At 42.8% G+C, this 26,127-nt stretch overlaps 2 protein-coding genes across 2 annotated transcripts; one reads left to right on the forward strand and one right to left on the reverse strand.

The window, feature by feature from the left end:
• Nucleotides 1-536: 536 nt before the first annotated feature.
• On the forward strand, nucleotides 537-11,079 carry LOC113017935 (actin-associated protein FAM107A). The gene is made up of 3 exons (XM_026161032.2): nucleotides 537-1,157; nucleotides 9,855-9,996; nucleotides 10,458-11,079. The coding sequence occupies exons 1-3, from the start codon at nucleotides 1,099-1,101 to the stop codon at nucleotides 10,575-10,577; spliced, it is 321 nt and encodes a 106-aa protein (XP_026016817.2). The 5' UTR covers nucleotides 537-1,098; the 3' UTR covers nucleotides 10,578-11,079.
• Nucleotides 11,080-14,095: 3,016 nt separating this feature from the next.
• snapc2 (small nuclear RNA activating complex, polypeptide 2) lies at nucleotides 14,096-25,820 on the reverse strand. Its single transcript, XM_026160917.2, has 7 exons — nucleotides 25,545-25,820; nucleotides 24,339-24,512; nucleotides 22,487-22,607; nucleotides 17,588-17,676; nucleotides 17,050-17,494; nucleotides 15,796-15,884; nucleotides 14,096-15,539 (listed from the first exon to the last, which is right to left on the reverse strand). Exons 1-7 carry the CDS (start codon nucleotides 25,752-25,754, stop codon nucleotides 15,222-15,224), a joined length of 1,446 nt encoding a protein of 481 aa, XP_026016702.2. The 5' UTR covers nucleotides 25,755-25,820; the 3' UTR covers nucleotides 14,096-15,221.
• Between the last annotated feature and the right edge of the window lie 307 nt (nucleotides 25,821-26,127).

Here is a 26,127-nt window from a genome sequence, read left to right on the forward strand (position 1 = left end):
TGGGACAAAAAATTGGCCCGGGCACTTTGACTCAAGACCAGCCCACCAGGTATTATCAGAAAAGCCATAAACCAACGCTGTTGCAACAGTGATGTACACTGCCTTGTTGGTATATAAGTATGATTTCTATACATTTTACATCAGATGACCACTTTGGTTGTAAGATTCAGATAATTATTTACCAAAAGCTAGAGATTTTAAACCACCAACTCTCTCCAGCCATGTTGATGAATTACCTTTATTGGGTGAAAATGTTCATTTCCAGTGAAATGACACAGTCAGACTATGCTTACAGGATGTGATGTTATAACACTAATGTGTAATTTATTTGTTCAAGACGTATTTCTTTGTTATGGTAAAGAACATTAAAATCATGATGAACAACAGGAGTGGCGATTTCTCTAAACTTGTGTATATAATTTGGCATTTCTTATTGTAGGTCAAAAATAAATACATAATATAATTTTATTTAGTTTAAAGGTTTATTTGCAAGACACAAAAACAGGCAAAATTAAAAGTTACAAATGTGCTGTGCATGAAACGAATTCAAACGGGGCGACGGAGCCAGGTGCAGATGTGTGTCACAAGTTAATCTGGCTGTAGGCTATGGTACTCAGCCACAGGTGGTGGTAATTGACTCGACTCCATTTGAGTGCACACAAAGTAAACTGCACACTTTAGCTGTGAAGTGAAAACACTGAAATCGCAGTAATAACACGTACGAGGGGAATAATAACGAAGACTAGATTCTCCCGATCGTTACTCTTGCTGTCCTGTGAACAGCATCGGCGTGGTGTTAATTGTTTGCTGTTCTCACAGTCGCCTCCTGCCTGGGAATATCACCAGGTAAACTTCCGACATTTTTAAACATTTTGTTGTTCAACAGCAACAAGACTGTCGGACTGTGTTTGAGGAAACCTCACAAATGTCACAGATGAAATATCTGTTTGCGTGTGCAGAGCGAGTTTAGATATTTGCATCTGTCATTCCTTTGAGCTACTCCTTTAACATTTTTTCTTTTGTTTTGTTTTTTTAATTATCATTTCTGTGTCAGATAATGGAGTCAAATCTGGCGCCTGTGTAGAGCACTCAAAACCCATGAAGGCTTCCAGGGCTCACGATGCACTCCACAAGGAACTGCTCCTGGCACATAAGAAGTAGGTACCATATGAAAACCAAATATTTTCTAACATTTGAATGAAGTCTAATGCGGTCTGTTCATCATTTTTTATCACACACAAATGTGACTTGTAGTCTAAATTACTGCGAGTGGTCAGTAAGACTAGAAAAGTGCTACACCACACTATAGGTGGGAGTACATTACATTGCAAGTCTTCACCTGTTCTTCAAGGGTCACCTGAGGGCGAGTCTGTTTTTACAGGCAACTTCTTTCAACATGTTGCACATATCTTTACAATCATCTGTTCGGGACATTTTTCCACTGATATCTACCATTACCCATGTGATAGTTCATGATTTCTTTGTTAAATAAACTAAATGAGCAAGCTAAGCTTTGTCTGTACAGTCTCTGTTCTTTGTTGTCAATTTTGAGCCAACTTTGTAACACATGTGGGCTCGTTCATAGCTTTGAATGCTTTTTGGAAGCACCAAGTAAAAGTTAATTCTCCAGAGAGAGGGGTTTTGTATGTTGTCAACACATGTAAGTTAGTTCTAGCTTTTTATTTTAGATTCTCGACTTAGTGAGTCCCACTATTGTTGATTTAAATGGGGGGACCGTTTTTCCAGCAGGTTTCAGAGATTGTGTTCTGGGTAACTGTACGTGTTTGTTGTCTTAGTTTGTCTTAGTAAGGGTTTATTGCTGGTTAAAGGTGGTCACAAGAAAATGCCAGCTGTAGAACCCTGGTCTTCTGAGCAGGAAGCTAATGAAGTTCACATTTGCATTGATTTTTGTTAGCTTTTGTTATTTTTATCTGTTGTCACATAAACCCCAGTGATCCTGTTTTATTTGCAGCCATACAAGGTTATCTTGGTTTCGTCAAGCTAAAAAATGTTTTCCAGAACAGAGCAGGCTCTTTTAGATTGGTGTCCATAGATGGACAGTGATACATCTGTCTCAATAGTGTTCTTGACCTGGCAAGTTGTTGTGATGAAGTTTGTCTTAACCAAGAAAGAATTCATCCACCTTTTGTCTTGTGTAGTGTTTTGACAGTTTAAGGGGTTAGTAGGCCACTGCAATAATTCTAGTGTCAGATTTTTCATTTGAAAAATTTTCTGACACTCCGCGGGCACCTTCGTTCTATTTAGCGTCTTAGAGCACTGGATTTTGGTTGAAACCCACAGCGGGTAAGGAGCTTTCTTGTCTTGACCAAGGACCAAGATGGCGGCGCGTGAACACGAGGCTCAGTGTCTCTCCAGAATCTGCTATTTAGCGTTTTTTTAATCTACTTTTAACCGGATTATTCATCCAGAATTGCTGTGCGTTGCTGACCTACAGCAGACAAGAGCTTCTGGACATCTGGACTCATAACTCCAACAGTTTTATCGCCGATCTCCGACTCATCCCAGAGATCTCCAGAACACCAGAGGCTGCCCACTCTCCCCGGCCGGGCGGAAGTGCACGCAGACGGCGCCAAGAACGTAAACAAAGGCGAGGTAGGCGCGGAGGGCTATGGGCTAAGGGCTAAGCTAAAGCTAACAACAGTATTTTCCTCGCCAATGTCCGTTCTCTGGCAAACAAAATGGATGAGATATGGCTCTCCATCACTAACAACAGACGGATTATGGACTCAAATGTCATGTTTTTCACCGAAACATGGTTGAACAACAGCTGCCCGGACAATGCTATCGAGTTAGCAGGACGCCACACACACCGAGCCGACAGGCTAGCAGATGACTCCGGCAAGACCAGAGGTGGAGGTTTGTGCATTTATATTAACAATGCTTGGTGCATGAACTCCACTACTATTGAGAGTCACTGCTCACCTAATGCGGAGTCTCCTGCCACACCAGAGGAGACAAGACTTTAGACCGTGTTTATTCCAACCTGGCTGGAGCCTACAAAGCAACACCCCTCCCCCACATTGGACAATCGGACCATGTCTCCCTGTTCCTCACACCTCGGTATTCACCACTCGGTATGCACCCACGGTGTGGGACGGAGAGATTTCGCAGGTCTTTCCTCCCCACTGCTGTCAGACTCCATAATAAAGACTTTAACTGATCAAGCACACACATCCATACATATGCAATAATACTAAGTGCAATAATCCTTTCTGTCATCGTATTTTTACTCAGTTGTATATAGTATTTGTATTTGTATTCTATTTTTATCTTATTGTATATTTATTTTATTTTATTCTACTGTATATAGTATTTTATTTTATTCTATTCTGTACAGTTGTGTACTGTATTTATTCTTATTGTATTCTAATTTTTGCCTCATAACTTTTGCACTGTCCACTTCCTGCTGTGACAAAACAAATTTCCCACGTGTGGGACTAATAAAGGTTATCTTATCTTATCTTATCATCTAACGTGTGAAACCTGCTGTGAGGACAATTAAAGTGTGGCCAGAGGGGACAGATGCAGTGCTCCAGGACAGATTTAAAAACACAGACTGGAATACGTTCACTCACACAGACCTGGACCAGTACGCCTCATCTGTACTGGAGTACATCTCCAAAACCACAGACAGTGTCACCACCCAGAAACGTAACACCATGTACCCCAACCAGAAGCCTTGGATGAACCGGGATGTTCGTCTCCTCCTGAAGGCCCGCAACACCGCCTTTAGGTCAGGAGATGCACACGCCTACAGTACAGCCAGGGCTAATCTAAAGAAGGGCATCAAAAAAGCCAAACACCATTACAAAAAGAAGGTAGAAGAACACTTCTCCAACTCCAACCCCCGACGCATGTGGCAAGGACTCCAGACCATTACAGACTACAGGACCACCAAACCCTCCCCCGCATCCTCCGATGTCTCCTTCCTCAACAAGCTCAACAACTTTTATGCTCGTTTTGAGCGAGGGAACCCCACAACCACAACCAAAGCAGACATGACGCCAGACCACCAACCTCTGACTCTCTCCCCCACCGATGTAGGAGCGGTGCTGAGCAGGATCAATGTCCAAAAGGCGGCAGGTCCTGATGGCATCCCCGGGTGTGTTCTCAGAGCGTGTTCTGGGGAGCTTGCAGGAGTGCTCACAGACATATTCAACCTGTCCTTGGCCCACGCTGTGGTACCGGCCTGCTTCAAATCCACCTCCATCGTCCCGATACCCAAAAACTCCAACCCATCTTGCCTCAATGATTACCGCCCAGTAGCACTCACCCCCATCATCACTAAGTGATGAAGCACACTTCAAATCCTGTCTCCCCCCCACCCTGAACCCCCACCAATTCGCATACCGCCAGAACAGGAGCACAGAGGATGCAGTCTCCATCGCAATGCACTCTGTCCTCTCACACCTGGACAACAACAACGCCTACGCCAGAATGCTGTTTATAGACTTCAGTTCAGCATTCAATACAATCCACCCCTCACAACTCATCAGGAAACTGACAGACCTGGGCATCAGTTCCCTCATCTGCAAATGGTCACTGGACTTCCTGACCAACCGCCCCCAACATGTCCGGCTGGATAACCACTGCTCATCTACAATCACAATGAACATCGGTGTACCACAAGGCTGTGTGATGAGCCCTTTCCTCTACTCCCTCTTCACCCACGACTGCAGACCTGCTGATGGTTCCAACACCATCATTAAGTTTGCAGATGACACCACAGTGATTGGCCTCATCAGTGACAACGATGAGGCCGCCTACAGGGAGGAGGTGGATCGTCTGGCTGAGTGGTGCGACAGAAACAACCTGCTGCTTAACACCGAGAAGACCAAGGAGCTCATCGTGGACTACAGGAGGAATGCTGACCCACATCCACCCATCCACATTAAGGGGACGGCTGTGGAGCGTGTGAGCAGCTTCAAGTTCCTGGGAGTCCACATCTCCGAGGATCTCATCTGGACGACCAACTGCTCCAAGCTGGTCAAGAAGGCTCACCAGTGCCTCTTCTTCTTGAGGACTCTGAGGAAGAACCACCTGTCCTCAGACATCCTGGTGAACTTCTATCATTGCACCATCGAGAGCATCCTGACCAACTGTATAACAGTCTGGTACGGGAACTGCTCTGCCTCGGACCGGAAGGCGTTGCAGAGGGTCGTGAAAACTGCCTAGCGCATCGCCGGAGCACCACTTCCTGCCATAAAAGACATCTACAGGAAGCAGTGTCTGAAAAGGGCTGGGAAAATCATCAAAGACCCCAGTCACCCATCACATGGACTCTTCACCCTCCTGCCCTCTGGGAGGCGCCACAGGAGCCTCCGGACTAAGACCACCAGGTACCGGAACAGCTTCTTCCCCACAGCTGTCAGACTCCTGAACTCTGCCTCCTGACATCTGACCCACGTTAACACATGGACTGAACATACACACACCCACAATGGACAACTGTACCCTCAAACACACAATAATAACATGGACTGAACCACCATTCACAACCACTAGCACTTTATATAGCCTCTGTAGGAATTATATCTCACTTATCTTAACTGCACTACTGTATAGCTCTGTGTAAATAATCATTCTGTACATATGATAATTTTTAATCCTACAACTGTTTATAACCTGCATAGTTCCCATTTCTGTTTAGCTGTATATCTCAGATTTCTGTATATTTTTTTATTTCATATTCTGTATAGTTTTTCATAGTTATATCCTGTTCATAGCCTGTACAGCTTGTACTCACTACAGCCTGGACATACTGTACTTAAAGTTATAGCATATTCATAACATACCTTCATACTGTGTATTATAACATACCATAATAGACATATTTCTGTAATATACTTACATATCTACATTATTGCTAATATATATTATAATATATCTATATCATGGCTAAAGCACTTCTGGATGGATGCAAACTGCATTTCGTTGCCTTGTACCTGTGACATGTGCAATGACAATAAAGTTGAATTCTATTCTACTCTAATTCTATTGATGTCAGTGGCTTTTATTTCCTCCTTTCACCAGCTTATTGTCCTTATTGTCCTGTGTTGACTGCTGGGATCTTGTTCCAGAGGTGTGGACTTGAGTCATATGACTGAAAAGAAAAAAGTCTTGTGACTTGTCTTGGACTTTTACACCGATGGCTTGCAACTTGAACTGAACTTGAAACTGTTTACTTGAAAAGCCTTTAGATTTGGAGTAAAATAAAGATAATAAAGTTTATGTCATGGTCTGCGACCCAGTGAGTTGAATTGTTTATTATTTACTTGCCACATTATTGCTGTCGGTGTTTTGGTTTTCTTCCCTTTGCCCCTCATGTTTCTCTGTGCTCCCTCTGTTCTGTGTCTTGCTATCCCTGCCTGTGTGTTCCCTTGTTTCCAGTGTAGTCAGGTCACTGTGTAAAGCCCGTCTCTCTGAGTCTGTGTCTTTGCATGTGTGTTGAGTTTCCTATTTTATCCTGTTGAAGATGGTGGACATCTTGTAACCTTTTGAAGAAACAACATATTTGACACAAGGTAAGAACAAAGTCGCAATTAGTGCTGTCCATCCATACTGTTCCTCAATCACCACCTTAAAAAACTTAAGCCTCAAGTCAATTTCCTGAATGGCCTGGTAAGGAGTTTCCAAGCATCTTTGAACAAAAGATTTCTTGGAATCATTATCAGTGTGCGAATGGCTAGAGCAGCCTCCTCAGATCCAGTGTACCTCAAAGCAGCTGCTTTGGATCCAAAACAATGACGTGGTCCCACCTCTGTCTTGTTCTTCCCACTCAGCTGACATCTCAGGATTTGCCTTACTGTCTGTAGATATTTTGTGGTTGCTGCTTTCCTAGTGGCAGCTTCACGGTTCCCATTTGGCTGTGGGGACACAGGTCTTAAGGAGACAGGACTCACCCCATCTGGTCCAGTAGACTTGCCTGAGTGGAGTCTTCTCATTTGTCTCTGAACCTGGTCTTGAGTGAAAAAGATAGGTGGGGTGATAGAGGGGCGTCAGGACTTTTACAGGAGGCAACGGTGCAATGTGGAGAGGGAGGGAGAGAGAGTGGTATGGCTGTGGATGTAGCTGACTACAGGTAAGGCTGTTGGGGGGTGAGCATTCACTGCAGTGTCGAATCTGTTGAAAAACACATTCAATTCATTAACTCTGTCCTGGATGACTCAGCCCCAGCCTCTGTTGCTGAATTGCTGCATCTGTTGTTTTCTTTAGCCAGTAGATGTGGATCATCGCAGGGGCTGATACTGTCAATCTCCCCCTGCTTGCGACACCTACTTGAATATCTGCCACTGCGATGGATACTCAATCCTGTTTATGGAGGTTACTGTAGTCTGCTTTTAGCTCCACTAGCCACTAAGCACTGGTGCAATATGTTGTGTCATTCTGCCATATGCTCTTCTGATATTGCTCGGTCTCAGTTGGGCTGTATACACTGATAGTATACCTTGGATGTCTCAGTGGAGAGTAGCTGGCAGCGCTTCAGGACTACTTCGTGCGCACAGACGGGAGCATGTTTAAAGAAGCAGCCACACGAAACGGCCTCCTGGACCTGGACAAGTTCACTGAATTTGTGACCTGCTACATCAGTAAGTGCACAGAGGATGTAACGGTCTCCAAAAACACACCACGAGAACCAACGAGAAGCCCTGGTTCACTGCAGCAGTACGTGCATGTCTGAGAGAGAGAGATGCTGCTTTCCGGTCTGGAGATAAACCGGCTCTCAGAACAGCCAGAGCCCACCTCTCTCGCGCCATCCGACATGCAAAGCGTGTGCATGCACAAAAGATCCAGAGCCACGTCCACAACACAAAAGACTCACGCAGTTTATGGCAGGGCATTCAGGCCATCACACAGTACAAGCCTGGACCAAGCAGCTGCATCAGTAAGGCCTCCTGGATTGTGCTTGACCCCTCACACTCCTCACATGGACTCTTTTCTCTCCTTCCATTTGGCAGACGCTACCGCAGCATCGGGGCCTGATCCTCCAGACTACGGAATAGCTTTTTCCCACAAGCCATCAGACTCCTGAACTCACTACCAGGCCCCCATCTCCCCCCACAACACACCCCCACACAAACTGTTAACAGACTCTTTTGCACTTTACACACCACTCCCTCTGTAAGATGGTAAATGGTAAATGGCCTGTATTTGTATAGCGCTTTTACTAGTCCCTAAGGACCCCAAAGCGCTTCACACTACATCCACCCATTCACACACTGGTGATGGCAGCTACATTGTAGCCACAGCCACCCTGGGGCGCACTGACAGAGGCGGAGCTGCCGGACACTGGCACCACCGCCACATGCTGCTTTATAGACAAATGTTTTACTCCAGGTTTACAAGCTGGTGACTTTAAACCACTCCAAACTCTAAATTGTAACTTCTCTTGATCCCCTAAGACTTAAGTGTATATTTGTTTTTCGTACTCCTTTTTATATCTATTTATTAGCCCTTTTCCACTGATGTAACCGGAGCCCTGTCGTCTTGCTTCTCTGTATGCTGCACTGGATATAGCAGAGATGACAGGATGAAGGTTACTCTGACTTTGACTTTCCTGAATTCTGTCTCCATTGTATACCTCTTCATGATCCTAGCCAGGGATATGAGTCTTTACTTGGCAGTGCTCTACAGCTCCAATAGCTAGCTTTGGAATTTCTCCCCATGTTGCCTTGATCTTGGCATCGCATATCCGTCTCCATGGAGGGTCCTCCTCATTGTGGGTCCTTGTAACCAAGCATTCCAGTGGTTTTAGATAAGTTATTTGGTTGCAGTGATGGTTGCAGTAGAGATTGTCTGTGCTGCATATACATCTGTAGTTGGTACTGATAGGTTTGTAACTTGAACCCATCCGCTGGAACGTTGAAGACAATATAATTACACAGCAAAGCAAGACACAAGGCACCAAAGTTCTCTGGTTTACTCATGCATGAGGGAGACCTGCCTAGAGCCAAGTGTCGTCCCACCACTTGACCTCCACCAGACTCTCAGCCAGGCTCCCCATAGCACTCCTTTTATTGTGGTTACATGAATATGCATAGGGTCATTAACATATAGCATCTCACATAGGTATACATGTGAACAAAGAATACTGTGTGTGTGTGTGTGTGTATGTGTGTGTGTGTGTGTGTGTGTGTGTGTGTGTGTGTGTGTGTGTGTGTGTGTGTGTGGTACTGCTGATCAAAGGGTCATACATCCTTGGTCAGGAAGAGGGTAGCCTCCCCCTCACCCTAGATAACACGGTGAGGAAGTCCTGCAGCTCATCTAAACAAAAAGCACTTAGACTAGAACAGATGCAACTACGTTAATCCTACCATAAAACAATAAGAGAAGGTACGACCTCTCTCGTGCTCCCAGGATGTGGGTGTGCATTCTAGTGTGGAATACACACCAAGCCTTTGCAGCCTGTTAAAGATCACAGTCCTATCACTACACAATTGATTATACACCTCTAAGCATATATGGTTAAATATTTCTAAGCATAAATGACAATCAACAATACAAAACCTAACAGGTACTTCACATAGTCTTGGTAAATCAGTCAGTAGGGTCTGATTTTACCAGTAGGCCTTTACCTGACCTCATGGCTCCCCCTTGCTGTAGCTTTCGAGTTTTACCTCATCAATCTTCAGTTGTGATAACAGTTGCTTCCTGATGCTGGAACACTGAGCTACTAGTTGCTTCTTTGTTAGTCTAGATTTTAGGTGTTGAAGATTCCTTAGGTCCCACCTCCTCTTGATGTAACACCTTCCGCTGGTAGGTGTGGTAGCATTTCAACAGCCCCGTATTCTCATCTTAACTGCAGTTTTTCTCTGCTTCCTTTATGGATAAAGGGGTTTGGCTCTGAGCAGCAGATCAGAACTTCAGCAGGTGCTTGAGAGGAGGAAAAGGGAACAGAGTTACCAGGATGAGGAACAACATAGTAGGACTCCTCTGGAGAAAGTCCTACTCAGACGTCAGCAGAAACAGCATGAGGTAGTAAACTTAAAGTGTTGCACCAGCTTTAGCTACTTTTAGTAAGTTCCTTCATTTAATCGGATCATCCATTATAAACAGTGTCTAGTAGGGTTCAAGACCATTTCCTCCAAGACTACTGTAGGGTATTTATCTTACAATATAAACCACCCTGAGGTTACTGCTGTTGTGATTTGGTACTATATAAAACATAATTGTACTAAGGAAGGACTGTAGATAAAATGAGTGGATTTCAGATATCATGAAGAACATTATTAACACAGAACGCAAACGGACTGAACTCAGTTAAAGCACTTCTTACTCAATGCGTTTAATATTTGCATACATTCACGCAGAATGTATTTCATAAACAATAAACATATTATGTCATAAAAAGGACCTTTTTATGACATGAAAAAGTTACTTTTTCTCTGTCATTTATTTTCAATAATAAGTTCTATGTGCTTCTCTTTGTCTCTTAGAGAGAGAGAAAACAAGATGAGGAGGTACGAGAGGAATCCCAGCTGATGGAGTTTGTTCGAGTCCGACAGAACTTAAGAAAGATCCACACCGTGGTCCAGGAGAAGAATGCAAACTCTTGAACTGTTATTGAAAAATATGAAAAGATTTATTGTTTCATTTCACTTTATTCAATGTCTGATGTCCTTTACATGTAAAAACACTGGTTGTTGAAATACAGAAAGGAAAAAAAAATTAATACAAAATTGTTACACATTTTTGTTATACTTTACATGTGCTATGTTATATACTTTTTAAAAAGAAGATATTCATAAATGTAAATAGGAACTGTTCTTTAACTTGTGCTGTTTAGTTATATTGAAGTCTTGTTATAAATTACTGCTACGTTTATGTTTTAATAATACCAGATGTTTTTGCAAACAGTTGCACATAAAATCCTGAACACTGCAGGACAATTAGCATGTTTTGTTGTGAAGTGGAAAAAAATACAAATCAAAATGTAAAATTCACAAAATTTGGCCAATAACTCTTGTTAGTGATGGAACGGACTGTGCTGAGGCTTCGGGGTATGTGTCAAGAAATCCAGTATTAGGAATAAAATGATTAAATAAAGCTGTTTTTATACACATTGCTATGTGCTCATTAAAGAGGGAATTGGATTATCGTGATTGTGCAGAGGGTTTTGCAACATGCTTACACATTATACCGTTTAAAAGTCAGGATGATATTTCTGGGCCAAGGGATCAGGGTTCAGAATATCCTGAACTTAGATAATAGATAGAATCAGTAGGATAATATTAATCAAGGTTAGGCAGGGAGGAGTTTTCTGTTATATTCCAGGAGAAGAGCAGATACGAGACAAGGCCAGATGTGAACAGAGAGAGAAGATTCGCAGGGAGACGGCAGGACCGCCACTTTGCTTCCCAGAAGAAGACAGTCATAACAATACTTGTTTGTTCTTGTTTTATAAAACTGTACAGCCCGCTCTGATGGTCATCCTCTGTGTGAGACAGACGGCTGATTTCACTCTGAGGTCCAGCGCTGTAAACTTGTAATTTCAAGTGCTGAAGCAAATTAAATCTTTTAAACGACAGAAGTTCTCCTGTACTTCCTTAAGAAAAAACAAACATGTCACCAGAAAGTCTTTTATGAAGATTCTTCGTCATGAGGCTTGCTTCATTAGGGTGAGTGATGTCACCGATGACATCTGAAGCCTTGCTGGTTCAGAAAGTGGTTGGAGTGTTTGTGTAATTGATGATCATATATTAAGTAGATTGGATCCATGCAAAATTTTCATGTTAGTGTTCAAGCTTGTTTTCATGGAAAAAGAAGTGTCTTCCCCTATATGGCATCACTTTGTCCTGATTTCTCCTAATAAAATATTACACATAATGTGCATAATGTGTGTTACTGCGACTACAATATTCACAAGTCGGATTTTTTTCATCATTCTAAGGTGAAGTATTTGTTGTGTGCCAAGCACCTGACCTATGGGTATCATCTAGAAAGAGGTGCATTAATCCAAGCTGGCTGTGGGATACTCGTCCACTCTGTGGGAGCCAGGGATTGAACCACCAACCTCCTGATCAGCAGCTGCCCTGCCCTACCTCCTGAGCTACAGCCACATCATTAAATATTTTTTTAAAGTGTCATTAATTAAAAAAAATGTAAAATCATTCAAAGGCATTTAAAGAAATTTGAAGCATTTAATAAATAATAAACACTTTAATGGAATAGTAATGACTGATATAGTTAATTATTTCAATTTTAATTTGTAATTAATTAATTACACATTTAATTATGTATTTATTTTGGCATTTGTGGGCCTCAAAGCCCAAGCACAAAATATAGTTTCTTCCCTCTGCTGCTGAGGAGACATTCATCCGAGTCACCAGCCTCAGAAATCACAAGTTAACAGCAGCTCAGATCAGAGCGCAGATAGATGCCACACAGAGCTCCAGTAGCAGACACATCTCTACATGTTCAGAGGAGACTGTGTGAATCAGGCCTCTATGGTCAAACAGCTGCTGAGAAACACAAGGAGTGGACATTAGACCAGAGGACATCTGTGCTTTGGTCTGTCCACATTTGAGATCTTTGGTTCCACCTGCCGTGTCTTTGTGCGATGCAGAAGTGAAGGCAAAAGGACCAACAAGTGCTCAGCATCTCTGGGAACTCCTTCAAGACTGTTGGAAACCGTTTCAGGAGACGACCTCATGAAGCTCATGGAGAGAACGCCAAGAGGGAGCAAAGCAGGACTCAAAGCAAAGGGCGGCTTTCATTACTACATAATTCCATATGTGTTCATTTATACTTTTGCAGTCTTGATTGCAGCAAGGAGGAATTATGGCAGGAGCCCTAGCTCCGCCTGGAAGAGAGAGCTGGGGATTCAGTAACAGCAGGTCCTCATCTTTGGCCTACACCTTTGCCATCATTATATCTGGCAAGGAGTAGGCTGGGGCGCCACACAGCTGGGCCTCCAACGCCAACTAAGACAAGCTTCTCTTAAACATAAAACAGAAATTTGGATGCCAGATGGATCAATATCTACCCACCCATCAGCCATAAATGAGTAGTTTGAGAAATTCTACCGCGACCTTTACATCACCTTTTTTTTTTAGGTATTTACAAGTCTGAAGCTTTACTAGTAAGCACTTCAGACTTTCACAACCACCAGATCATTCAGTTACTGATGACATACTTGATTTGGACCCTTGTGCAAAAGGCAATATTTGAATAAATTATTTCAAGATTCACCGAGCTGGGAAAAAACTAGATTAACATGAATAAAGGATCTCAAAATGGAAATTCCCAAAGAATTCTGGCAGCTCTGTCTAGAGCGTTCTGTATTAGACAATGTTTGATACAATTTAAGAGAGTACTTAGTTACAGACAAGCAAAAATGTATCCAACTGTGAGTGTAGCATGTGCAAGATGCCAATCAGGTTCCAACCACATTAGGGAATATGTTTTGGGGGTGCCCTCGGCTACACAAATTCACAAGAATGTGTAGGTCTTTCATACACATGCAACAGAACAATTTCACCATCGGCCCACATCTCCACCTTTAGGATTCCTGCCCAAGCTGTTATGGTTTCGTCACCACAGCTAAAAGCGATTGCTTTCGCCTCAGTCACGGCTCAAAGGTTTATTCTTCTCCACTGGAAATTAGACAAACCTCCTTCTTTTAACAACTTGGTAAAAGAAATGCTTTAAATGTTACAGCTGAAAAAACTGAGCTACAGCAATTCAGTTCAATTTTATTTATACAGCACCAAATCACAACAGCAGTCACCCGAAGGCGCTTTATATTCTAAGGTAGGCCCAACAATAATCCTTACAGAGGAAAAACTCAGATTCATGGATTTAAAATGGACTCGTAAAGTTTTGGCGAACTTAAAATAAAACAAAAAATAAAGCTCGCTAGCAAACATGAAATAACTTTGCCAGTGTTGGTCTATGGGATGCCAATAATAGTCCATTTGATTAATTTACCATGCTGAGCATTGTTACGTTAACTTGGTGATGACTTTGCTTACAGAACTGTTATATCGTGAGTGGTGCTTCATATGCCAATGTGGCCACATTGTACATCATAGTCATGCACTTTATTTTCATGTTTTACAGTAACAGACACGCGTTTTCAAGAATACAGGTTTATTGAACTTTTTTAACTAACATTTCTCAAACAATTGTGAGGACAGAATATCCATTGTATTAATTTCATTTTTTATATCATGGATTTTTTACATTTGTGACACTACCATTCAAACCCAGGTCTACTTAATAAAATTACATGTTTCCAACTTCCTATACTTTTTTGCATTTATCAAAATATGCTGATATTTTATTTACAATGCTTTCTGTAGACAGTGCTGAACAGAACTGTTGGCAGGTCAATGAGCTGCATATCTATATCTCTTCCTCCTCCAGGTCCCAGCAGCTGCTGAATAGGCAGGCATAATTCAGTCAGGTCCGCTGTTCTCCAATCCCCAAATCCAGACTCCTGTACCCAAACTGCCAGACGTAGAAGTGTGATTCATCACTCCAGAGAACACGTGTCCTCTGGAGTCCAGTGCTTTACACCACTGCATCCAAAACCTTTCATGTAAGGCTCGGATGCAGCTGATCAGCCACGGAAACCCGTTCAATGAAGCCGTCTAAGTGCTGCTCTCAAGCTCATTTGAAGGCTTTCATTCCCAGTGGTTTTCACTTTGTTATACTACTGGCAGACTGGAATATTCAGCATTGCACAGGCATCCTGTAACGGTACCACGCAGGAATGTATTGAGCTCATGACAGCGACCCATTCTTTCACAAACGTAGAACCAGTCTGCAGGCCTGGAGCTCGATTTTATACAGCTGTGTTCGTGGAAGTGATCGGAACACCTGAATTAAAGGGTTTGGGTAGGCGAGGGAATACTTAATATAGTTTTATTACATTCAGCCATTCTCATAGATGAAAGATCTGAAAGTGCTGTTTGGAAGTGTTGTTTAGTTATATTAAAAAGTCAAACAGTTATCTGCAGGAAACATTTCAATTAAAAAAAAGAAGCTAAATGTCCCAAATGCATTTGTTTAACTGTACTAACATAATGAGCTGAAAGAACAGCTTTGCATGAATGATACAGCTCGAAAGTTTGAAATAAGAACCCACGTAATTCAAACAAATAAAGAAAATCAATTAGCAGGAGCTTTTGACACTTAACATACTGTGATGAGCTGAAAGCTCAGTAATGGGTTTAAAATCACTACAACAACAACGTCTAAATAATTATGGATTCCTGTCTACGCTTTAACAGTGTCAGCGGCACAATAAAAGGGTTAAGATGAGGGGGCGTCACATTTGAATAATCTAATTTGCTAGATGTGGTAGAGCTCTGTGTTGATTGGCTGTCGGCTTTGTGCATCAGTGACTTCTTTCCTTCACCGTCCGTGACGTTAGTGCTGTCGGTAGTTCCTGTAGGAGTCTGATGGTCTTGAGGAACCAGTGCCTTTAACTGAGTAAAAAGTTCATCATCCAGTTCTTGAAACCTTCTTCTTGTCGTGTTAGAGTCAGCGGGGGCAGAGAGACACTGGTACATCTGAAACACAGAGGGTCTCATCAAAACACTGGAGCAAAAAGTTCCTATTTTTAGGTTCTGCCAGAAACATAAAAAGCCAGACGGCTGACAAAACCTAACCAGCACAGATCACCAACTGTCCTCGGCCTCCAGTGAAAGCCAAGAATGAAATTTATTTCAATCAAAGTAATTTTATCCTCAAAAGAAAAAACAATTTCAGGGCTTTCAAAGCCTGATCACATGAAGACGACGGCTGTGTGTAAGCAGCAGGTCTCACCTGGATCATATGTTTGTGCAGTTTGTTGCAATCTAGCAGGGGAAGCTCCTCTGGGAGAGACATTAAAAGGTCCAACACTATGGCACTCTCTGGATGACAAAATGTATTATTAGCAAATGTAAATTCATCAAGTGAAAGCTATAAACAGACTTTCAGGATCGATCCAATATTTTGAGTAACCAGAGGAACAAGAACACAATGCACGTTTCAGTTTTTCCTTTTTAGCGAAGCTTTGGTCAAAGACAGCACCAAGTCTGTTTCATAATAGTGTAAAAGGAGTTCACAGAGTAGGTGTACCCTGGTTTTATATGTTGTTTCTTCAATTTTTAATTTAAAAAAATATCTCTTTCAGTCTCTTTGTTGGTAACATCTCCATTTCAACACCTGTCGGTGAAGACAGGTGTTGCCGGCATAAAATGTAAAATAAGCTTCTATTTTTTTAAAAATACAATAAAAAAAACTCTCAGTTTCAACATTTGAGAACTTGTTTTGTACTATTATGAACTGAATATATGCTTTAAAAGACCTGCATATCATTGTCTGCTTTTGTGTTTAGATTTTATGAAGTGTCCAAACAATTTGGGGTCAACTTGTGACGACCAAAATGGTTTCCCGGAGCTTGAGGGGTTTGCACATTCACAGGTTGCCTGATGGGAGGGGACGCTGCTGCAGACAGTTACAGTCAGACTGCAATCACTCCCAAAGACATTGATGAAGGTTGACAAATAATTGCTGTCGACTTATAGACAGATTGCCATCAGCTGGTTGTATTGTGCTTACTTTCTACAGAACAAGAAAGTTGCTGAGCGCAAATGAAGTCGTTAAATGTGAACTTCTATGTAGACAACAGACGTGAGTTTTTACTATTACAGTTAACTGCTGTATTATTTTACAGACTAATACCCGACTGTTAGCAAACTAAACTCTGTCTTATATTTAAGAAGCACATCTTGAGTACAGCTTTACCAACACGAATAACTTTTGATTTGTTTCTCGTGAAGACATCCTGTTGTTCTGAAGACAGAAACGAACCTTTTTTCATTAACCTCACATGAATATTACATAAAATACTGACGGCACCGGTGCAACCCCTCAGCCTCCTGGCAGACACACCTACATTTGAAAATCCTAGATGACTTCATACTTAAGTTTTCACATTCACAGGATATTTGTGGAAAGGTTTACGTGTGAAATTCAGCATGTTCAATGTGTTTGTTGCAAAAGGATTCTGCCATAATATTCAGCGATGCTTACCCATGGGAGTGAGTTGACAATCCTGATTCGGTTTTTGAACTGTACTTAAGAAGCCATAGATCCTCTCAAAGTCCACTACACACTTGACACCAAACATGTCTTTTGTGGCATATTTGCTGGTCTGACCAAACTTGGCATGAAATGCTGTGGCGGAGACGGACTGTGGGAGAGTAGTGGGTGTGGAGCAGCTGGAAATGGCTGAAGAGGCAGCAGTGGATAATACAGAACGGGGGACTGAAGTAAGGGTAGTGGCAGAGCTAGAGGCGGGCACATTAAGGCTGGAAGACAAAGACTGAGAGGTGGAGGTGATGGCGACGGTGGTGGGCTGTGACTCGGTGGGCTGCTGGGTGGTCTTGTTTATTGACCTGCTAAGACTTGGAGATGTCGAAGACCTAGAAGGGGGTTGAAGCGGTCCTTTCTCTGGCGTCGCTGTCAGAGATGCAGTCTGTAGATATACACATGGCTTGTCAGAAGTTTCAAATGTGGGCGCAGGCTGTTGCTGCGGTAGACAGATTGTGCCGTTTGGCATGCTACATACTTGAGATGGTGCTGGCGGTGTTTTGGATGGCCTTGTGGTTGGTGCTGGAGTCTTGGGTGACTGGACTGCCTTTGTGTACCGATGCGCACCTAGAGAGGGACGTTTTACATTTTTAGTTGCAATATATTTTTTCACAATAATATGGCAGCAACTATCAACACATGTAATAAGGCGTTACCTTGGGGATCAGAAAGGACACACCTACAGTTTGGCTACTCTGGTCTGCATCTGTGGATGTGTTTGTAAACTTGCAGCTTTTTCCTGTGATTTGGTTTCTTTTAACACAGAAGAGTCAAACTGAACTCTGCAAACCTTAATTCATCCCTACAAACCATGTGAGACTGTTCACTCTGCTTACTGGTCAGCTGTGTCTGTGGCAGGAGTAACAGAAGTAAATACAGGGAGATGTTGCTGTGTGCCGGACTACTGGAGAACATGGACAGTTTACATAGAAATCACAGTTAGCTGCTAACCCATATATTGATGCCTATGATATATCTACCTGCACATTTTTAGTACCTTGATGGTGGAAATAACTCATTTTTGATGTAAACAGACTAAACACCACAGGTGTGAAAAGACCCAAAGACACAAAACAAACAGGCTGGTGACCACTTTCATAGTTGTGACAGAGTATCTGGTCTCACAATCAATATGCAAGTGGCACGACAGCTCTATGAGATTGTCTTAATATACAGTAAAAGCCATAGAAAGCAGGCAGGTGTTTGTTTGTTTTAAAAAAAACAAGAACATATTTTTCCCATTACCATGTTCAGGTGCCCAAAATATGGAGCAAAACGGATATTACATTTCACAATATGGGAAGCTGTTATTCCAGCTTTATTCTTAAATGGATTAAACTCATTTTCCAATACAACACTCCCTAATGACAAAGTTTGCTTGAGAATTTCAATACATTTGCTTTTATTCCAAATTTATTAGTTAAAAACCAAAAATACAACATGCACATAAGTATTCACAGCCTTTACCGTCACACTCGAAACTGACCTCAGGTGCGCTGCATTTCCTGTTCTTGTCTGCAACTTAATTAGAGTCAAGCCTTGGTAAATTTAATTGATTGGACAAGAAAGGCCAGCTCATAGTTTATGGTGCAGGAGCTGTCTGTAGACCTCCAAGACAAGACAAACACAAATCAAGGCTGCAGACAAACTTCATGAAGGCCCCAGTGAGCACAATGGCCTCCATCAAGTTTAGAAGCACCAGGACTCTTCCTGGAGCTGGTGCTGATCAAGGTGTGGGACCGGGGGGAAGGGCCTTAGTAAGGCAGGTGACCAAGAATCCAACAGACACTTGTGGGCGATCGTGGCTCAAGAGTTGGGAGTTCGCCTTGTAATCGGAAGGTTGCCGGTTTGAGCCCCGGCTTGGACAGTCTCGGTCGTTGTGTCCTTGGGCAAGACACTTCACCCATTGCCTACTGGTGATGGTCAGAGGGCCCGGTGGCGCCAGTGTCCGGCAGCCTTGCCTCTGTCAGTGCGCCCCAGGGTGGCTGTGGCTACAATGTAGCTTGCCATCACCAGTGTGTGAATGGGTGGATGACTGGATATGTAAAGCGCTTTGGGGTCCTTAGGGACTAGTAAAGCGCTATATAAATACAGGAGTTTGTTACTAGCAGCTATATAAATACAGGCCATTTACCATTTACTCTGGTGACGTTCCAGTGCTGTTCCACAGAGGGAGGAGAACGTTCCACAACGACAACCACTTCTGCATTATTCGACCAATCAGACCTGTATGGTCGACTGGACAGATTAAAGTGAATCCTCAGTAAAAGCGATGATGCTTGCCTGGAATTTGCCAAAATAGATCTGAAAGGCTCTTATACAGTGGGGCAAAAAAGTATTTAGTCAGCCACCGATTGTGCAAGTTCTCCCACCTAAAATGATGATAGAGGTCAGTAATTTGCACCAGAGGTACACTTCAACTGTGAGAGACAGAATGTGAAAAAAAAATCCATGAATCCACATGGTAGGATTTGTAAAGAATTTATTCGTACATCAGGGTGGAAAATAAGTATTTGGTCAATAACAAAAATACAACTCAATACTTTGTAACATAACCTTTGTTGGCAATAACAGAGGTCAAACGTTTACTATAGGTCTTTACCAGGTTTGCACACACAGTAGCTGGTATTTTGGCCCATTCCTCCATGCAGATCTTCTCGAGAGCAGTGATGTTTTGGGGCTGTCGCCGAGCAACACGGACTTTCAGCTCCCGCCACAGATTTTCTATGGGGTTGAGGTCTGGCGACTGGCTAGGCCACTCCAGGACTTTCAAATGCTTCTTACGGAGCCACTCCTTTGTTGCCCGGGCGGTGTGTTTTGGATCATTGTCATGTTGGAAGACCCAGCCTCGTTTCATCTTCAAAGTTCTCACTGATGGAAGGAGGTTTTGGCTCAAAATCTCACGATACATGGCCCCATTCATTCTGTCCTTAACACGGATCAGTCGTCCTGTCCCCTTGGCAGAAAAACAGCCCCATAGCATGATGTTTCCACCCCCATGCTTCACAGTAGGTATGGTGTTCTTGGGATGCAACTCAGTATTCTTCTTCCTCCAAACACGACGAGTTGAGTTTATACCAAAAAGTTCTACTTTGGTTTCATCTGACCACATGACATTCTCCCAATCCTCTGCTGTATCATCCATGTGCTCTCTGGCAAACTTCAGACGGGCCTGGACATGCACTGGCTTCAGCAGCGGAACACGTCTGGCACTGTGGGATTTGATTCCCTGCCGTTGTAGTGTGTTACTGATGGTGACCTTTGTTACTTTGGTCCCAGCTCTCTGCAGGTCATTCACCAGGTCCCCCCGTGTGGTTCTGGGATCTTTGCTCACCGTTCTCATGATCATTTTGACCCCACGGGATGAGATCTTGCGTGGAGCCCCAGATCGAGGGAGATTATCAGTGGTCTTGTATGTCTTCCATTTTCTGATGATTGCTCCCACAGTTGATTTTTTCACACCAAGCTGCTTGCCTATTGTAGATTCACTCTTCCCAGTCTGGTGCAGGTCTACAATACTTTTCCTGGTGTCCTTCGAAAGCTCTTTGGTCTTGGCCATGGCGGAGTTTGGAGTCTGACTGTTTGAGGCTGTGGACAGGTGTCTTTTATACAGATGATGAGTTCAAACAGGTGCCATTCATACAGGTAACGAGTGGGGGACAGAAAAGCTTCTTACAGAAGATGTTACAGGTCTGTGAGCGCCAGAGATTTTCCATGTTTGAGGTGACCAAATACTTATTTTCCACCCTGATTTACGGATAAATTCTTTACAAATCCTACCATGTGAATTCATGGATTTTTTTTTCACATTCTGTCTCTCACAGTTGAAGTGTACCTCTGGTGCAAATTACTGACCTCTGTCATCATTTTAGGTGGGGGAACTTGCACAATCGGTGGCTGACTAAATACTTTTTTGCCCCACTGTACCATTCTTGCCTGATGAAACAAAGACTGAACCCTTTGGCCTCGTCTGGCTCTCTTCCACAGCATCTTGTGTCATGCCTAACACCCCTCATCCCCAACTAGTTGCAGCAGATGGCAGCCTGAGCCCTGCTTTGCTGCGGCTTTCTTCCTGTTAAAAAGTAGTGGCTCCCCATCCAACCTGATGGAGCTCGAGAAGTTCTGTAAGTAGAATGGGAGAAACTGCCAAAAATAGGTGTGCAAAGCTTATGGTAACTTATCATTTTGTCATTATGGGGTGTTAGGTGTAGAATTTCTGCTATGATAAATGAATTTAGTCCATTTTGGTCTTGACATTGTAACATGACAAATTGTGGTCCAAGTGAATACTTTACGGATGCACTGTGAACCTTCAGGGGGAATGTTTTTGTTGTTTGTCAATCATTTCACACTGACCTATGAAACACATAAAAATATAGAAATAAATCAGTGTAGCGTCAATACTGGCAGGGCCCAGTCAGACCCTTCAGCCTCCTTGCAGATGCACCTATGGTATAAATCTCTGACTCTCTTCCACAGCATGTCTTTATCTTGTCTTCCATCTCTCCCCCCAACCGATCGCAGAAGATGGCCCCTCCCTCCCTGAGCCTGGTTCTGCTGGAGATTTCTTCCTGTTAAAAGGGAGTTTTTCCTTCCCACTGTCGCCAAATTGCTTGCTCATAGGGGGTCATATGATTGTTGGGGTTCTTTCTGTATGTATTATTGTAGAATCTACTGTACAATATAAAGCACCTTGAGGTGACTGTTGTTGTGATTTGGTGCTGTGTAAATAAAACTGAGTTAAATTCAATTCCAAAATCCAAAATGCCTCATTCTCAACTTATTGCGTTTAAAAGATTTCCAGAAAACCTTACGGTCAAGTTCACTGGCATTCAAAGTTTTTTGAAATTTTTTAGCAGATACATCTAGATTATCATTTTCAAAATCCTAGGTGACTTCCTTCTCCAGTTACTACATCACTTCGTTCTCGAGTTACGGCATACACAAACTTGATTGTTGGCATTGCCCACCCTCATTCCATCCAGTGTGATAAAAATACAAGACCAGCCTTTTATGGCTGATTTACCATGAAACCATGAAAAAAATTCAAATTATAGGCGCTTTGTTACTAGCAGCCTGTTACTTAAAAAATGGTAACTGAGAAACTGAGAAAGATAACACAATTTGACAGTACAAAAAAATATATATTTTTGCACCAACAATGCGATTCAGAAAGAGCCATTAAGCAAAAACCTGGCGTACATCAGCATACTGTGCAGTGTGCGCTTAGAAAACACTCTACCGCTTACCAAATGTTTATCAGAAATGGTCTCAATACAAGGGTGGCTACCATTAAAAATAAAAAGGAGCAGGCTCTCGTTTCTGGCAGCTGAATACATGATGCTGAGAGGTGGTTGGAGGAGCTACAGGTTTGTACCTTGCACTGGCACCGGTATTGGCCTCAAAGGGATGGTACGACCATCTGTGGGTGGTCTGTGCACCTGGGGAGGGTCACTATTTCTCAAAGTGCAAGGCTCTGTAGAAGACACGATCAGCATCTGAAAACACAGAGAGAAGCAGAATGTGGGAGAACAACATTGATTCAACTGTGTTTTTAACTACACAAATGTAACTATCAGCAGGAATTTTAAAAGCAAAGAACAGAAAACTTTAGTTTAATTTACATGCAGCAAGAATTATTCCTTGCAAATTAAGATGAGCTGTTGCACATTATTGATTTGTCTTTTTTGAAAAAGCTATATTCATTTTGATATCAGCCAAGCTCATGAAGGTGGTACTTTAATGCCATATATTTTCTGAGGTGGTACTCATCATAAAAGGTTTGAGAACCGCTGCTCTAGCTGATCTCGATGAACACCAAGGTGTTCCCAGACTAGCTGAGATGTACAGTCTCTCCAGCATGTCCTGGCTCTGCCCTGGAGCCTCCTTCTGGTGGGACATACCTGTTACGCCTCACCCAGGAGGCGCCCAGGAAGATGTTAGATGCCCGTACCACCTTTACTGGCTTCTTTCCATGTGGAGGAGTAGCATCTCTACTCTGAGCCCTCCTGGGATGGCCAGAACACTCAGCTCTCTTTTCACCACAATTTTAGGTGCAGCGTCTGCATCACTGCAGCCGCAGCATCGATCTGTCTGTGGATTTCCTGCACCCCCTCTCTCATCACTCAACAAGACTCCGATATACTTAAACACCCGCACTTGGGACAGTAACTCGTCGTTGACTCCACCCTTTTTCTGGCTAAGAACCATGGCCTCAGACTCAGAGGTGCTGCTTCACACTCGGCTGTGAACCGCTGCAGTGCGAGCTGGAGGCCACCACCTGATGAAGCCAACAGAACCACATCATCTGCAAAGAGCCGAGACGAAATTCTGAGACCACCCAATTTAAATTCTGTCCATAAAAATTCGATAATTCCAAAAGCACCTCTCACAGAATACTCCAAGGGACACGGTCGGATTCCTTCTGCAAGTTCACAAAAGACATGCAGACTGGTTGGGCACTGGCACCCACCCCGTGCAACCTCAAATAAGATTCGGAAAGTACTGGGAAAAATTCTCTGATACAAATATGTGAAACGATAGACTTTGAAAAACTTTGTTTTGCCTGTTTGTCTATGAGTCTTCTTTTTTTGTCAGTGGGTCTTTGGGTATAAAGAACAGGCTCCACCACTTTCCCCCCTCTTTGTTGGAGACAGCACAAAGCAAAGATGACAATCAGCACAAGGAGAGTTTTACCGATTACCACAGCAATTCAACTTGAGAAACATGAACAGGTAGGAAAGAAGGCTGCAGCTTGACTTGTTAGCTGCTGAAGTTCAGTTCTGGCTGCTGGGCTGGGGTCTGAGTAACTTAGCCTTAGCATTAGCATCCTGTCTGTACAGGTGTTTGCAGAGAGCTGAGGTTCTGTTAGCAGTATAATAAGAGATTTGTTTTTCTGTCCTGTATGTAGTTTGCACTTTATCATCATGCTCTTGTCCTTTTCTTCAATAAAAATAAGAGTTCGGTCCATATCCACGCTGTAGACTGCGCCACTATTTTTCTCCACAAGCACACAAATTGAAATCAGCTGACTGTACACAAGTGCAAGGAGAACCAATAAGTGGAACCAATAGGCAAGCAGAATAACAATCCCAATGAATTAAAATACTGGGTCTCGTTTCTCCCTACTGATAACAGATCTATCCTGAAGTATGACTGTTGTGTGAAGGATTTGTTGTTTACTTAAATTATCACAAAAATAAAGTTAAACTAAATTTAAAAATGCCTACCTGAGAGAAAGCAGTGGAAATAGTTTCCTCAAGGGTTCCCACTAAAGAAGAGGCCATGTATGTCCACTCCTCAATGGGTTTTCTAACGTTCCTCTCCTCCCTCCTTTGCCTTTTCAGCTTCAACCTGGCATTTAAGAGCACTTTGTTCTTCAGAAGTTCAACCACAGACTGGATCTGAGGGAGGGAAAGGACAGTGCGTGTCTTTATTCACAGTCAGCACACAGTATAAACAAAAATTAATAAACTCAGTTCAAAAAGTAAGGAATCTTGTGTTGATTATTTTTTGTAACAATATTTGGCAATAAACCTCATGCTCTTTAGTCCCCTAAAACGCTGTCACGTTTCTAAGGAAAATGCACTTGCAGCGGTTACAACGATGGAAAACTTGCCAAATCTTCTCTATCAATGACAAACAACTTATTCTGACAAGATGCTGACAGTCAGGTCCCTGTGAGCATGGTCAAAGTATGCCACGCTGACTGACCCACACCATAGGGCAACGTTAAGCTGGTGTTGTTGGTCCTAAATCTCCAAATTGAAGACCAAGTTCGAAATAATGGGAGATGTCAGCACTCAGGAACCATAGGCGGTCTTCTACAGATTTGCAGGATTACATGGCACTCCAGACAATCTAGCATAGACGGCACACGGCCAGTCTCTGGCCTCATAGGGCTGCCATGACTGCCCTTTACTGTTTGCACTGGTATTGACAACATGTGCACTGGAACCTGAAGATGTGGAGGAATATCATCTTTGGTGATGATGAGTCCAGATTCTGTCTATGACACGGAGGACGCTACGCTGCTTGCTGCACCAATAAGGTGACAGCTTTCAGCTTTTGGTGAAGGAAGTGTGCGATGGTGTGGGATGTCATCGTTCTCACTGGAAATCCAAAGTTTGTCATTACTGGGGACTCATATTTCCAGTTTCTTCAGACTTTAATCATCCGATCCAATAAATGACACTAAATGTGAGCTGTTTGGCAGTGACAACGATCTGAAGGCACAAATACACGTTCCTTACGATTTAAGGGGAAATATACAGATTCAAGACGTATTAAAAATTAGGACTGTTAAAACAAACAAATAACCACTCAAACACATACTTCCTTACTTTCTGTTTATATAAATTAAAAAGGATATTTACGAAAGACTTGTTTTGACTTAAGTACCAACGAAAAGCGTCGTTTCTGTATGAGGGCCGTACCTCTGAAAGGGACCGAGTAGGCAGGTGTTTTCTCAGGAAGGCACAGTCGATGTCTGTTTTTCCTGCGGCGGTCCTGCTACTCAGTCCTTTAAGGGCAACAAGAAGTTTCTTCTTCTCGTCTCGATGCCAGCTGCATTTACCGGAACGTTCCGGCTCAGCGTCCAGTCTGTCAGCCCACTTTGTCCGAGTAACGCGAGGATGCGGCTTCATGTTCGCCTGAGATTCAACACAGGTTCCTGCTACTCAAAGCAGGAAAACCCAGTGCGCATGCCCTTTGCTCCAAAACTTCCGATAATACATTTTCAGAATAAAAGTTGAATATTTCTATTTGCTACAAATAATTTGTTGTTCAGTGTGCATTGAACTGAAATTACATTTATTTGGTGATACAATTAAAGAAAAAGCGTTTCTAATGGCCCAGGCTTATGATTTTTTTATTAGATGTGATAATAAAAAATAAAACAAACAAACTGTCTGTCACATCAATATTATACATTTAAAAAACAAAACTTTTTGCGCTCCACAGGTTTGGAATGTGAAATCAAAGCATTTAGATCCCTTGCTCTCTCTCTCTCTCTCTCTC

Source organism: Astatotilapia calliptera, chromosome 3 (genome assembly GCF_964374335.1).
Source record: "Astatotilapia calliptera chromosome 3, fAstCal68.1, whole genome shotgun sequence".
NCBI classification, from domain to species: domain Eukaryota; kingdom Metazoa; phylum Chordata; class Actinopteri; order Cichliformes; family Cichlidae; genus Astatotilapia; species Astatotilapia calliptera.